Here is a 12464-nt window from a genome sequence, read left to right as displayed (position 1 = left end):
AGAGAGCAACATTAGTGTTACCCGGATTTCGCAACATAATCTGCAACAAAGCAGCAAACCATCATCATTCTCTTTGGGATGAGGGGAATTGTATCAAAACAAAATTAAAGAATTTGTTTTCAGTTACCCCACTGGAAACAACCAACTATGTCTCTAAAATATATTTAAACATCTATGCATGTTATATTGTTCCAAAAATGGGATCTATAATTGTTACGACGAGTTTAATTTAGTTTATTTCGACAAATATACAGTCATTCTTTTTGGGGCCTATTCATTTAATCACAATTTTTTTTACCACGTCTTGGTATCTCCTTCAAAAGTATCTCAAAGATATACAGAACGGTACCAGCATACCCTCATTACTTTACATGTAATACGGAACCTTATTATCAATTATTCACAACAATCCAGAGACTGTACGTGTTATGCAATATCTGAAGGTAAAAAAGACGACTTTAAAAAATCTCGTTAAATAATACATTGCACCGTTCCTTTAACTTGTTTGAATTGACCAGAGCTGGAGGTATGAATAATTTACCTTTATATTCTTTACGTCACATTTTAAACTCTTGCTATTAGCTATTTGGGTTTGGTTTATGTCTTAATCGATAGGTCACTGTGTCGTGATTTCGAAACACCAATAAGATAGTAATTGTTGCAATAGCACGAATACAGTTGGATGATAAATACAGTTGGATGATAAAAGCGTCACAGTATTAAATGGCATTATGTCGAAGGTAAAATTCAACGACTTACTGGTATTTATATACGTTATATACGTATATATACGTTCCGACAAAGTATTTATATACGTAAAATATCAAAAGTACTGATATATTTATATTTTTTTTGAACGTATAGCACAAAGATTTTTTTTTATGCATTATAAAAGTCGATCGCGTATGAAACAGCAATTTCGATTGTCCATGTGAGTGAAATTAATTCATAAAATTGTAAATATAACTCTAACTAATTTTAAAATAAGAAATGTCCAACCATTATCAGGCTAAGAGAATACTTTTGGAAAATTCTGTGAAAATTCGATGAATTAATCTAATTACCGTTCGAATTTATCAAGTTAAAAAGATTTTGTCTTTAACGGAAGTTGTTTTATACAACGAACAGACAGGTATATTTGTCCATTTTTAAAATTAGTTACGAAAGTGAAAACGTTATATATTTAACAGGAAGGAGACACCCCTGACAAATTTGCACGTCGAAAGAGAACAACATATTGTTACAATCTTTTTATTTTGGGATTTCATAAGCACATGAGATATTAAAACTATAAAGTAGCTATTTCATTAATGAATTTGCGGCTGATATTTAAGCAACTCGGTTGCTATATGTAAATTAAGCAACACTACAAAACCTGAAGAAGAGACCAGATTGCAGAACTCAAAACGTAGTGTTACTGATTATATTGTATCACTAAACAATGGCAAAATGTCCGGAAAATCCTATTTTTTATACATTAAGCTTAATTCAAACTTTAAATATCACATAGATATACAAACTCAATTGATAGGCTTCGCTGACGCTCAGCCAATATTTAATGCGTCTAATACTAAGATGTAAATTATATTGACTAATAAAATAAGCGAAAATATAATTAATGTGATTTTTCTTACAGGTTAGGCTACAACGAAAGCAGTTATGCATCAGTTACATCTACTACTTCATCTTTTATAGAATTCCCATGTGAATGAATACACAATATCTACATATCTACGAATGTAACCAGAGCGTACCTTTGCCCTAACCGCTCGCTCCAGGGACATGTTGATGGTGGCTAGGTCGTATCACCTCTCCCAAACTTATAACGTCCAGCTAAAATAAGCAGGGTTCTCGGCCACAGCAGTTCCGGTAGTAATGTATCAACCCGCGGCTCATTAGTAGAGAGATATCCAGCAGTCCCGCCCCACTACGTCTGGCCGTGCACACGCACTAATCAACGTTGATGTTACACATGTATCAAAGGTTGATGAAGGATACTCGCCCTATAAAATGGAACAGGTTTGAGATCACCTTCTTGGTGACATGAAAGACGGTACCAAAATGCAAAATGATGAGCGATTAATGTCTACTTAGATTAAATATTAGCAGTTTCCCGCTGCTTTGCAGGCTTTTTATAATCTGTGCTCGTGTCTAAGCACTTCTGTTTCAAGTGAATTATATTTTCAACACCGGTGTAGAATTTGCCTTATTGTCATGATCAAGAAAAGCTGTAAAAGTGTGTATTTATACCTATTCTACATGTATGTATACTATATTATAAAGTGTTCTAACACTGAAGCTTTAAGTTCAAACTGATGTTTATTTTAAAGACAACATAATACATCATAACTTATCGCCTTAAAATAATGTTCAGCTTTGTAATATACGTAACTGTCTCGTAATTGCAATTTTATAATGTGCAGGCGCTATTAAAATTTTTATCTTTTGCAGTGCCACCTAGTGGCGAGTTACATCAATGGGCATAGCATATAAACCTTCTCCGTGGAAAAATGCATATACATACAAATTTTCATAATGATCGGTCAAATAGTTTACGATTCTATAAAGGACATACATACAGACCTTCTTTTATACATACATATATAGATTTTTAGGATAATAGTGGAGCGAATATTGAGTTAACCTCTTATTTCACGTGCATATGGAGGTAAACTCAATATTTGCATTTAATCAACCCTTACAATCATCGTTACGTTATAATGGTGGCAATCAAAATCAGAATCAGAATCAGAAAAATCTTTATTCGATTGTTACACATGGTGTACATGAATAGCGTCACATGATTAAGAAAGTAAATGGTTAAGTTTACTAAATATGATTTACATTAGTATCTAACTAAATATAATACAATGTAATTTTAATGATTGTAAAAACTATTGTGAATTGTATAAAATTCAGAAAAGGAGTACAACGGCATTTTAGTCAGATAGCTTTTAAGTTTATTTTTAAATAATTTATTATTTTCTATTAATTTTATATTGCTTGGCAGCAAATTAAAAAATTTAGCTCCTATGTATTGGTTTTTTACAGAAAAAGTGTAAGTTATGTTGAGCTACTGCCATATTATTTCTATTTCTTGTATTATAATTATGGGTCTCACCACTCTTGCCTAAGCTATGAGTACGGTTCATCACTGACATTATAGTTTCATATATATATATGCACTGTAAACCGTCATGATACCCAGTTGAGGAAAGTGATCCTTCACACTTTCATTCCATTTAAGTTTTAAAATGACACGAATTGCTTTTTTTTGTATCACTAAAATTGAGTTTAAATTTTTTATTGATGTGGATCCATATAATGAGATACCAAATATAATATGTGAATGGATATGTGAAAAATAAATCATTTTTAGAATTTCTTGTGAGCATAATTTTGACATTCTGCGAAGAGCATATAAACCAGAGTTAATTTTTGAAACTATTTTTTCTGAATGTTTATTCCATGTCAGCGAACTGTCTGACGTTAAACCCAAAAACTTTACTTCTTCTTCTTTAACTATAGCCACTTCATCTATTTCTATATGAGGATTAATTTTATTTCTGCATTGGTTGGTACAAAATTCCATATAGCTTTTTTAAGTTGTTTTCTTTGAAAAACTGATTTACTTTTGAAACGCTGAGAAAAGCAAACTCCTCTATTTCCTCTTTAGATGAAGCAGTAATTCTTAGAGTGGCATCAACAGCGTATAAGCATAATTTATCTAGCTCTGGAATTCCTTTTAGGTAGCAGAGGAATAGAAGTGGCCCCAAAATGGATCCTTGAAGAGCACCATAAGAAGTTTGTTTTAAAATATAATTATATTTACTAGTTAAATTGTTCTTGTTATTCAGATTATGATTTCCACAAACTGCTGTCTGTTTTGTATATATAATTTTAGCCAGTTGTACTCCTTCCCATGGATACCAAACTGTGACAACTTAGTTAGCAACTTAGCATGACTAACACTGTCATATGCTTTATGGAGATCCATAAATACTCCTATTACCTTTTCCCCTCTATCCACAGAATCAATCAGTGACTCAATGAAATCAGTGGCAGCTGTAACTACAGATTTACTTTTTCTAAACCCATGTTGTATGCTATCAAGTAATTTGTTTCTTTCTAAATAGTCAACTAGCTGGTTAGACATTGCACGTTCATATATTTTGGATATAACTGGGAGCAATGCAAGTGGCCGATAATTTGCTGCATCAAACTGATCGCCTTTTTTAAATAGAGGTTTTATTTTTGTAATTTTTAGTTTTTCAGGGAATTGCCAAGAGAGGAAAGATGAATTAACTATATGAAGCAGTGGGTCAGTTAGAAATTCCATTGCATATTTTAATATTGGCACAGGTATGTCATCATATCCAGTGCTATAACTACTTTTTAGACTTCTGATGATTCTAATAATATCATCTCTATCAATTAGTTTGCACTGACACACAATTAGTTGCAACGTGATCACAATTATCCCTAACATAGTGACTGATAGGGCACATAATGCAAATCTTCAGTCTATATTGGGGAGACAAAATGTTTAAAATTTATACGAGTGAGTGAACACATTCAGCATACGAAAGGTCTACGTGGGGGATCCGCCATTGCAGAATACGTTTCGAAACCGAACAAACAATATAATACGATAAACCAAAAGTGATTGTAAAAGTCTAATATTATTCAAGAATACCATATTCTTGCTGTAAATGTTGAATTCTACAGTTCACCTTCCTCTAACGTGCAGTGTCTGAAATCTGGAGTCATGTTCGTCTGAAGGGATACAAAAATAGTCGGTGACGAAGAACGAAGACGGTGAAAACGAACCCCCTGCATCGTTTCGATATCAGAGGTACCCAGACTACAAAAAGTAGGTCAATCTAGGTGAAAAGGTATTCATTGGCTCATCAGGTGCACAATTGAGCGCACTACGATGTTGACTGACACAATCCCAAAGCAAGTGGAGCAACCGCTTCCAACACATAAAGCAGGTGTGGTGGGAAGGGCTGATTCGATGTAAATGTGAATTTAACTCCATTGCTGTTCACAATAGCCAAGCTAAATCATGCCACATCACAACTTTATAGGTAAATAAGAAATAGACTGAGCGGCTGTACATAATTAAAAATCTTGACAAATGAAGGCTTTTAAAAATTGATCTTTCTATTTAGATTATAACATTATTTATATCGATTGTACTCTAGAAACAATACGATATTGAGTTTAGCGGCGATTGTTAGCTTCTCGTAGAACACTAACAGTGCTGGAAATATCCCCCAGAACACGTGTGCCCATTGCACTGGGGCTGTTTGTAAGCAACAGCTGGCGATACGATGACGGCTAACTACAGAAATAGCCGCCCGCAGCATGATGTATTGTCTCAGATGCAGTATCAGTTACGTTACGGTTGTAGATTCTGGGTAACGGAACTGAGTATAACCAGAAACGATTTGGCAGTAGGACAATACACACTGCGCTGCTTACAGAGTCGATTCTGTCACGGTACGCACGATTATACTCTCTTTTACATTGATCATTTCAAGTTAGTCAGTTCACACTAGTAAATAATAGCAGCAAATACCAACAGTTCTGCATGGCAAAATCAATTTATGATCCTATCCTATTGTTAGATTTCGGGGACGCCCTGTGCAAGCTTTGAGTCTCTAGAAATACCAATACTGGCATTGCAGTAAACATTTTTTTCTTAAATTCAGACACTGTATTTGTTATATCAAATATAAATTGCTCATCCCTGTTGCAAGTGGCTTAACAAGTAAGAAGCTTTTCTTCATATTATCCGTAAATTTCTTCACGAAACAAAAAAGAATGCTCTTCAAATCAATTAACATTCTCCAATACTTTCATACCCAGAAATTTAAATTTCATAACACACTAAGAATGTCATTCCCAAAATTTACATAACAATAACAAATTTTATACTGTAAACTCTTTTTTCTTATTTCAGTGTTTTTTAAGCTCAGTTATCGCATGGAACACTGCCTACACAATTTAATTCTTGAAATATTGTGGCTTCGCTGTGGAAAGCCAACTTTAGTCGACATATGTTAAACAGAAAACGCCACTAATACCATCTGTAACGTGAAGGGTGGAGCTTATCCCGATTGGCTCAAACAAATCCAATCAACTACTAACTATAACCAATATGGCGTCTTTATCGCAAGCTGCCAGCTTTTCGGCAATCTGACAAGGCCTTTTTTGTTAAAGCTATATTCTCTCTTGATTATTCCTGAAGTTCCTCTCTGTATTCTTGAATGGTAAAAGTTTTACAATCAAGAACAACGTAAGAACATAATAAACTCAAGAATCTTGGAAACAGGAAACATTACTATTTTGTCTTTTTTTTATAAGGGGCAAAAAACGCTGAGGTTATCATTGCCCTCAAGAAAGAATTGACACCTACTCGTATTTGGTAGTGTCAATTAGGTACATAATGATTACATTGTATATAACAAAAATAGGAATTACGACAAGTAGGAGAGTAAATAATTTATACTTAAAACTAGGTAACAATAAATATAACAAGGGAAAGACTGTAGAGAGGTCTTAACCTATATAAGGACTAAAAGATAAATAGAACATAAATAAGGACAAGGTACATAACATTAATTAAATAAACTGTGCAAACTTAACAAATTTTACTGCCACCAAGAAAGCTGTAAAGGGGCTAATTTGGCAGCTGTCATTATAAAGATAAATACACATAAATAATAAAACTTATAAATATAAACAACAATCAATAATCGGAATAAATAAGTTTAACATAATACTATATTTTATTCATCAGCGACGTTGCATTCAGAAAACACAACAGTCTTTGAGTTGCCGTCTCGTCATCACAGAGAATACCGTTCAACGAAGCCGGCAGATTCGAGTTGCGCCTATGTACCAAGTAGCGAGGGCAGTCAACAAGCACATGTTCAACTGTGATGACAGTCTCACATGTGTCGCAGACCGGAGGATCATCTCTACTCATTAGGAAGCCATGTGTGAGAAGCGTGTGGCCTAACCGCAGGCGACACAACACAACCTCCTCACGACGGCTCGGGCGGTTCGCTGTCTCCCAGAGTCCAACGCAGTCTATAATACGTCGTAACTTGTTGTGAACGACTGCCTGCCACTCGGTATTCCATTTGGCTTTCAGTTTGCCCTTCACCACCGGGATAATATCGGAAGAAACCATCCATGCGGTGTAAGGCTGGAGTTCCAATGCTTCTTTGGCTCCTCTATCTGCCAGCTCGTTTCCGGATATTCCAATGTGTCCAGGTACCCAGACAAGAAAGACAGCAACACCTTCGGACTGAAGGGAAGACAAAGAGTGCCATATTTCGCGGATGATTATGTGTTTAGAATACATATCGCTGATGGCTTGCATACCACTAAGGGAGTCGCTGCAGATAACCAATTTATTTGTCATGGCACACGTTATATTTAAGGCCTTTTTGATGGCTGTTAATTCGGCCGTGAAAATGGAAGAGTCGTTGGGGAGACGAAACCCGTATCGTCTAACCCCAGTGACGAAAGCACATCCAGTTCTACAACGTTCCTTTGACCCGTCAGTATAGACAACATCGCAAGGTGCGAGGCTGCCTAGTATTTGACGGAATTCTTGTTGGTAGACTGTTTCTGGAGTGGAGTCTTTTTTAAACCTAGAGAGATTTAAAATAATTTTTGGCATTGAGACGCTCCAGGGTGGAATATCACATTGATGGACGACTTTGAACTCGTAATCGTTTAGGCCTATTTCATAAGCGTAGGGTTTGGCCCTAACGCCTAGGGGTGAAGGATGATTTGGTTTAGCTAAGAAAGAATTTTGGAGTGGATTTCGCAGGACCGGTTCAAATGCAGGGTTGTCTGGCTTACCTGAAAGAGCGTGAACATAGTTTAGGGACAGATGTTGCCGTCTATGCGAAAGAGGAGGTTCTCCCGTTTCTGCAAGAAGACTTTTAATAGGAGAAGATCGAAAAGCTCCAGTGGCCAGTCTTAAAGCAGAATTATGGATTGGGTCAAGCATTTTGAGAGCACTGGGTCTTGCGGACCCATATGCTTGACATCCATAATCTAGACAGGAACGGATGGTGGCTTTGTAGAATCTGAGCATGCATGTCCTGTCCGCCCCCCATTTTGTTCCGCTTAAAGCTCTCAGTATGTTCAAGCGCTTCACGCATCGATCTTTTAGGTCTTTCAGGTGAGGCACCCAAGTTAACCGGGTATCAAATGTGAGACCGAGGAATCTGATATTGTCACAAGTAGTGATTCTCTGACCCAGCAAAGAGAGCGTTGGCTGCTCAACGGTACGCATTCTGGAGAAAACAATGGCTTTTGTTTTAGGTGGAGAAAAAGAAAAACCCGTAACTCCACACCACTGCTCAAGCCTGTTGATGGTAAGCTGTAAAGCTCTCTCCCCCACCGCTGTAGAGAAATCATCTACAAACAAAGAACAGCGCACAGGAGGGGTAACGCAGGACGATATGTTATTGATTGCAATGGCAAACAGAGTACAGCTTAGAACGCTACCTTGTGGAATACTATTTTCCAGCGTGAATAAATCGGAAATTGTTGTCCCAAGTTTGACCTGTATGGTTCTTTCCGACAAGAAGCCCTGTATGAAAGAAACCCTACACCCCAAGATATTGAAGCATTTAATATCCCCCTTCTCCAAGCCTTGACATAAGCCTTGGAAATGTCGAAGAATACCGCGATCACCTGTTTTCTTTCAATAAAGGAATTCAGGATTGCCGATTCCAAGGCAAGTAGATGGTCACTTGTAGACCGGCCTTGTCGGAATCCGCACTGGGAAGGTGAAAGAAGATTATTTTTCTCCAGAAACCAAACAAGGCGTCTGTTGACCATCCTTTCGAGTACTTTGCAGAGACTGCTAGTAAGCGAAATTGGTCTATAGCTACCTGGAGAAGTTCTATCTTGGCCCGGTTTTTGGAGAGCAATAATGTGTGAACGAAGCCAAGAATTAGGGAATGTGTTTTCTAAATATATTCTATTATATAATTTTAGAAGATCTTGTTTTCCATCCTCCGTCAGGTTCCGCAACATGGCATAATGTATGTTATCGGGACCTGGAGCAGAATTTGATGTCGCCTTTAGTGATGAATCAAGTTCATCAATGGTAAAGGGAAGGTTTAAAGGAGAGTTATTATTAATATTTAAATTTAGAGGATGTCTTTCTGTATTTGTTTTGAAATTTTGAAACTCCTATTGTAAGATGACGTTTTTGAAATTTCCGCAAAATGTGAGCCGAGTAGATTGGAAACTGTCAAGGGATCAGTTACCACATCGGTACCATTTTTCAGAGCAATAAGAGAAGGTGGAGAGGTCTTACAGCAAACAGATCGAAGCTTCCTCCAAACATCAGATGCAGGAGTTGTTCGTTTTATTCGATCTGTGTAGTCCAGCCAGGACTGCCGCCGTCTCTGTCTAAATACCTGTCTTGCTTTGGCCCGTGCTCTTCTGTACCTACTTAAATTTTCTTCAGTCGGTGATCTGTTGAACTGTCTTAAACATTTTCGACGTTCCTTTAGAGCCGCCGAACATTCTTCAGACCACCAAGATACCTGGCGTTTGTTTTGTGAACCCGAGGATTTTGGAATGCTGCGCTCTGCGGATGTTATAATATTGGATGTAAATAATATAGTGGCTGTATTTATGTCGTTTGATTGGATATTAATAGTTTGAGAAATTATGTTCTTTTTGTACTCGTTCCAGTCAGCCCTCTTAATTTTCCAACTGGGACACCTGCCTGTCGAACACGGAAAGGATTCAAAAGCCACGGCAATGGGCGCATGGTCACTCCCTGACAGGTCGGGAAGTACGGACCAATGCACTCGAGTTGCCACGACCGGACTGCAGATTGACAGGTCAATTGCCGACCATATGCCAGTCCTAGGGCACATGTAAGTGGCCGACTCGTCATTGAGAATGACCGCTGCCACTTCATCCCACAATCCCGCAACCATGTTACCCCTCCGATCAGAATGGCTGGAACCCCAAGAGCGATGGTGTGCATTGAAATCACCAACCATCAAGAAAGGAGACGGGAGTTGGCTGTAGAGATCACGTAGATCATCAAGAGATAAATCAAAAGGGGGAGGTGGAATATATATGGAGCAGATGGTTAATTTAAAAGGAACATCGATTGATACTGCTACTGCCTGGAGGTTTGTGACGATGTTCAAAGCTCTAGCATTAACAGAAGAATCTGCTAGAATAGCCACACCTCCACAGGCAATTTGTTGGTGATGATCTAGGCGAAAGATGTCATAACCATTTTGTTTGAAATGAGTATGAGGAGACAATTTTGTCTCTTGCAGGCAAATAAATTTAGGTTTTCTTGTATTTATGAGTAATTTTAAGTCTTCATAGTGGCTTCTCAAACCATTAATATTCCATTGTAACAGCATTTTATATTATTTATTTTAATTTAATTTATTTATTTTAATTTATTTTATTTTGTGCTAGTTCATCGTAATTTTTTTTCTTTGTTTAGATACAGGACGGAAGTTACCATGAACTGTTTGGAACTCTGTCTGCATCTCCAAAGGGTCCTCAACCATATCATCATCAAGTGATAATTGTGAGGATCTGGACGAGGATGGATTAGTCTTTTTACTAGGAATTTGGATCTATTTTCTGATTTTGTTTCTATGTTCTTTTTTAATTTGTCGGCGAGTTTTTTTCCTCTCTTCCAAAGATAAGGCGGGTTTCGTATTTTGTTGAACCTTATCTCTGAAAGTAGAAGTAGCTGTTGGGCGAGCTTGAGTCTGTGTGTTGGCTTAATATGGGGCGTGTGGACTGCTTGGGAAGGGTTACTGGATGCCAACGGATGTTGCCCGGTACCGGCTGCAAGCTGCTTAACCAAAGCAGCAACCTGCTCTGTTAGATTGAGTACCATAACCTCCAAGGCGGTACATGACGGGCACTGTGCGGATTGGACTGGGGCTGAAGCAGCTTCGGAGTACGAGACTCCCTTTTTAGGGGTTGGAGCGATTCTTCTCCTATACTCTTTGCGGGCTTCATTGAAGAAAGGTTTGTCTAGAGTAACAATCTTCAAAACTTCCTTTTCCTCTAAGTAAACTTTGCATTCCTTAGAGGTCGCCGCGTGTTTACCCTTGCAGTTCACGCATCTGACGTCGTTCTTGCATCCGTCTTCTTGGTGGCCTTCATCGCCGCAACGGGAACATGTCTCAGGGCCCGAGCACGTCTTAGTAGAGTGCCCGAATCTCTGAAAACGGAAACACCGTTGCGGATTTTTGAAGTAAGGCCGTACAGTCAGGGATAAATATCCAGCCTTAATAGTTTTGGGGGGTTGAGGAAATGCAAAGGTCAGGATTAGACCAGGAGTAGGGACCTTTCTCCCATTCTCCGTCCGAAGCATCCTGACCACATCGGTTACCATTTCGCATTGTAGCTCGTCCTTGATTTCTTCCTCACTACACTCCATCAGGTCACGGCAGAAGACGATTCCCTTGGATGTGTTCAGTGAGGAGTGCGGTTGAACGACGACTTCCACCTGATCAAAAAAGCTTGTCATCTGAAGGAACTTCCTGGCTTGGATGTAGTTTGCAGCCTCCACCAAGATAGTTCCATTCCTTAATTTGCTCACAGCTTTAGGTTGACCGCCTGAGGAAACAAAAGCTTTGTTAATAAGGAAAGGACTGACCTTCGTTAGAGTTTTGCCCTCATCCTTGTGACTAACGATTAGATATAGTGGAGTTGGAACGTTCATCTTTTCAGCTCTTACTTTTTCTTCCACTTTCCTTTGTTTGATATATGATTCATTTTCAGAATCTGACAACTGTCGCTTTTTCTCTGGATCATTAGGATCTCTTTCTCCGAATTCTTGCCCTAAGGGTGGTGTGGTTGTAATATCCATAGATAAGGTCACCAGCGCATCGTGTTTAGTAGTGCGGGCCGATTCACCGGGAGCGGGCATGCCCTCGGGTGTCCCACAGACCGTAGCTTGGGGGACAACCCTACCTCAGTTCCCCGAGGCCCGGTTTCCATCGATTACCAAGTCGGGAATACGCGCACAACTTGGACTCGCACGTGGCAACAGGGGCTCCGACACCCCTGCCTACTGAACACTTCCTGACCAAGGACCGAAGTGGCTGGATTCTGAACCAGTACATGACTTACGCCTCGGCAGAGACAAGCTCACATCAGCTCTCACCGACACCAGATAGGGCATCTAGCGCCGGCTTAAGCACTCCCAGCGAGCCATGCACTGGAACGGTCAGAGGACGGGTACTTAAAAGACCCTGGAGGGGTATTTGGTAGGAATTAGGGAATGGTTAGGTGGGAAGAGGCAGTTTAACGTCATACCCAGGACGGTAATTTGTCTTTAAAATTACTATGACACCCTCTATGAAAATCACCAAAATGTGTAGTACCGAATGTCAAGATCGAAACAAAAATCGTGGAGCGGTTTC

At 38.7% G+C, this 12464-nt stretch overlaps 1 protein-coding gene across 2 annotated transcripts in view; it reads right to left on the bottom strand.

Moving 5' to 3' along the window:
* The window catches only part of LOC124357847 (muscle-specific protein 20-like), a 74628-nt gene that overhangs the window by 48198 nt on the left and 13966 nt on the right, over nucleotides 1–12464 (bottom strand). The window contains exon 1 of one of the 2 annotated variants that reach the window (XM_046809923.1): nucleotides 1755–1907. The exons of the other annotated variant lie outside the window; for it this stretch is intronic. Coding sequence (XP_046665879.1) covers nucleotides 1755–1784 — 30 coding nt within the window. The 5' untranslated portion in view covers nucleotides 1785–1907. Of the gene's footprint in view, nucleotides 1–1754; nucleotides 1908–12464 lie in introns of those variants that run through there. 2 annotated transcript variants of the gene reach the window in all.

This window comes from Homalodisca vitripennis, chromosome 3, assembly GCF_021130785.1.
Source record: "Homalodisca vitripennis isolate AUS2020 chromosome 3, UT_GWSS_2.1, whole genome shotgun sequence".
Classification (NCBI taxonomy): domain Eukaryota; kingdom Metazoa; phylum Arthropoda; class Insecta; order Hemiptera; family Cicadellidae; genus Homalodisca; species Homalodisca vitripennis.
Note: the sequence above shows the minus strand (reverse complement) of the source record. Positions and strands in the feature narration are given on the sequence as shown.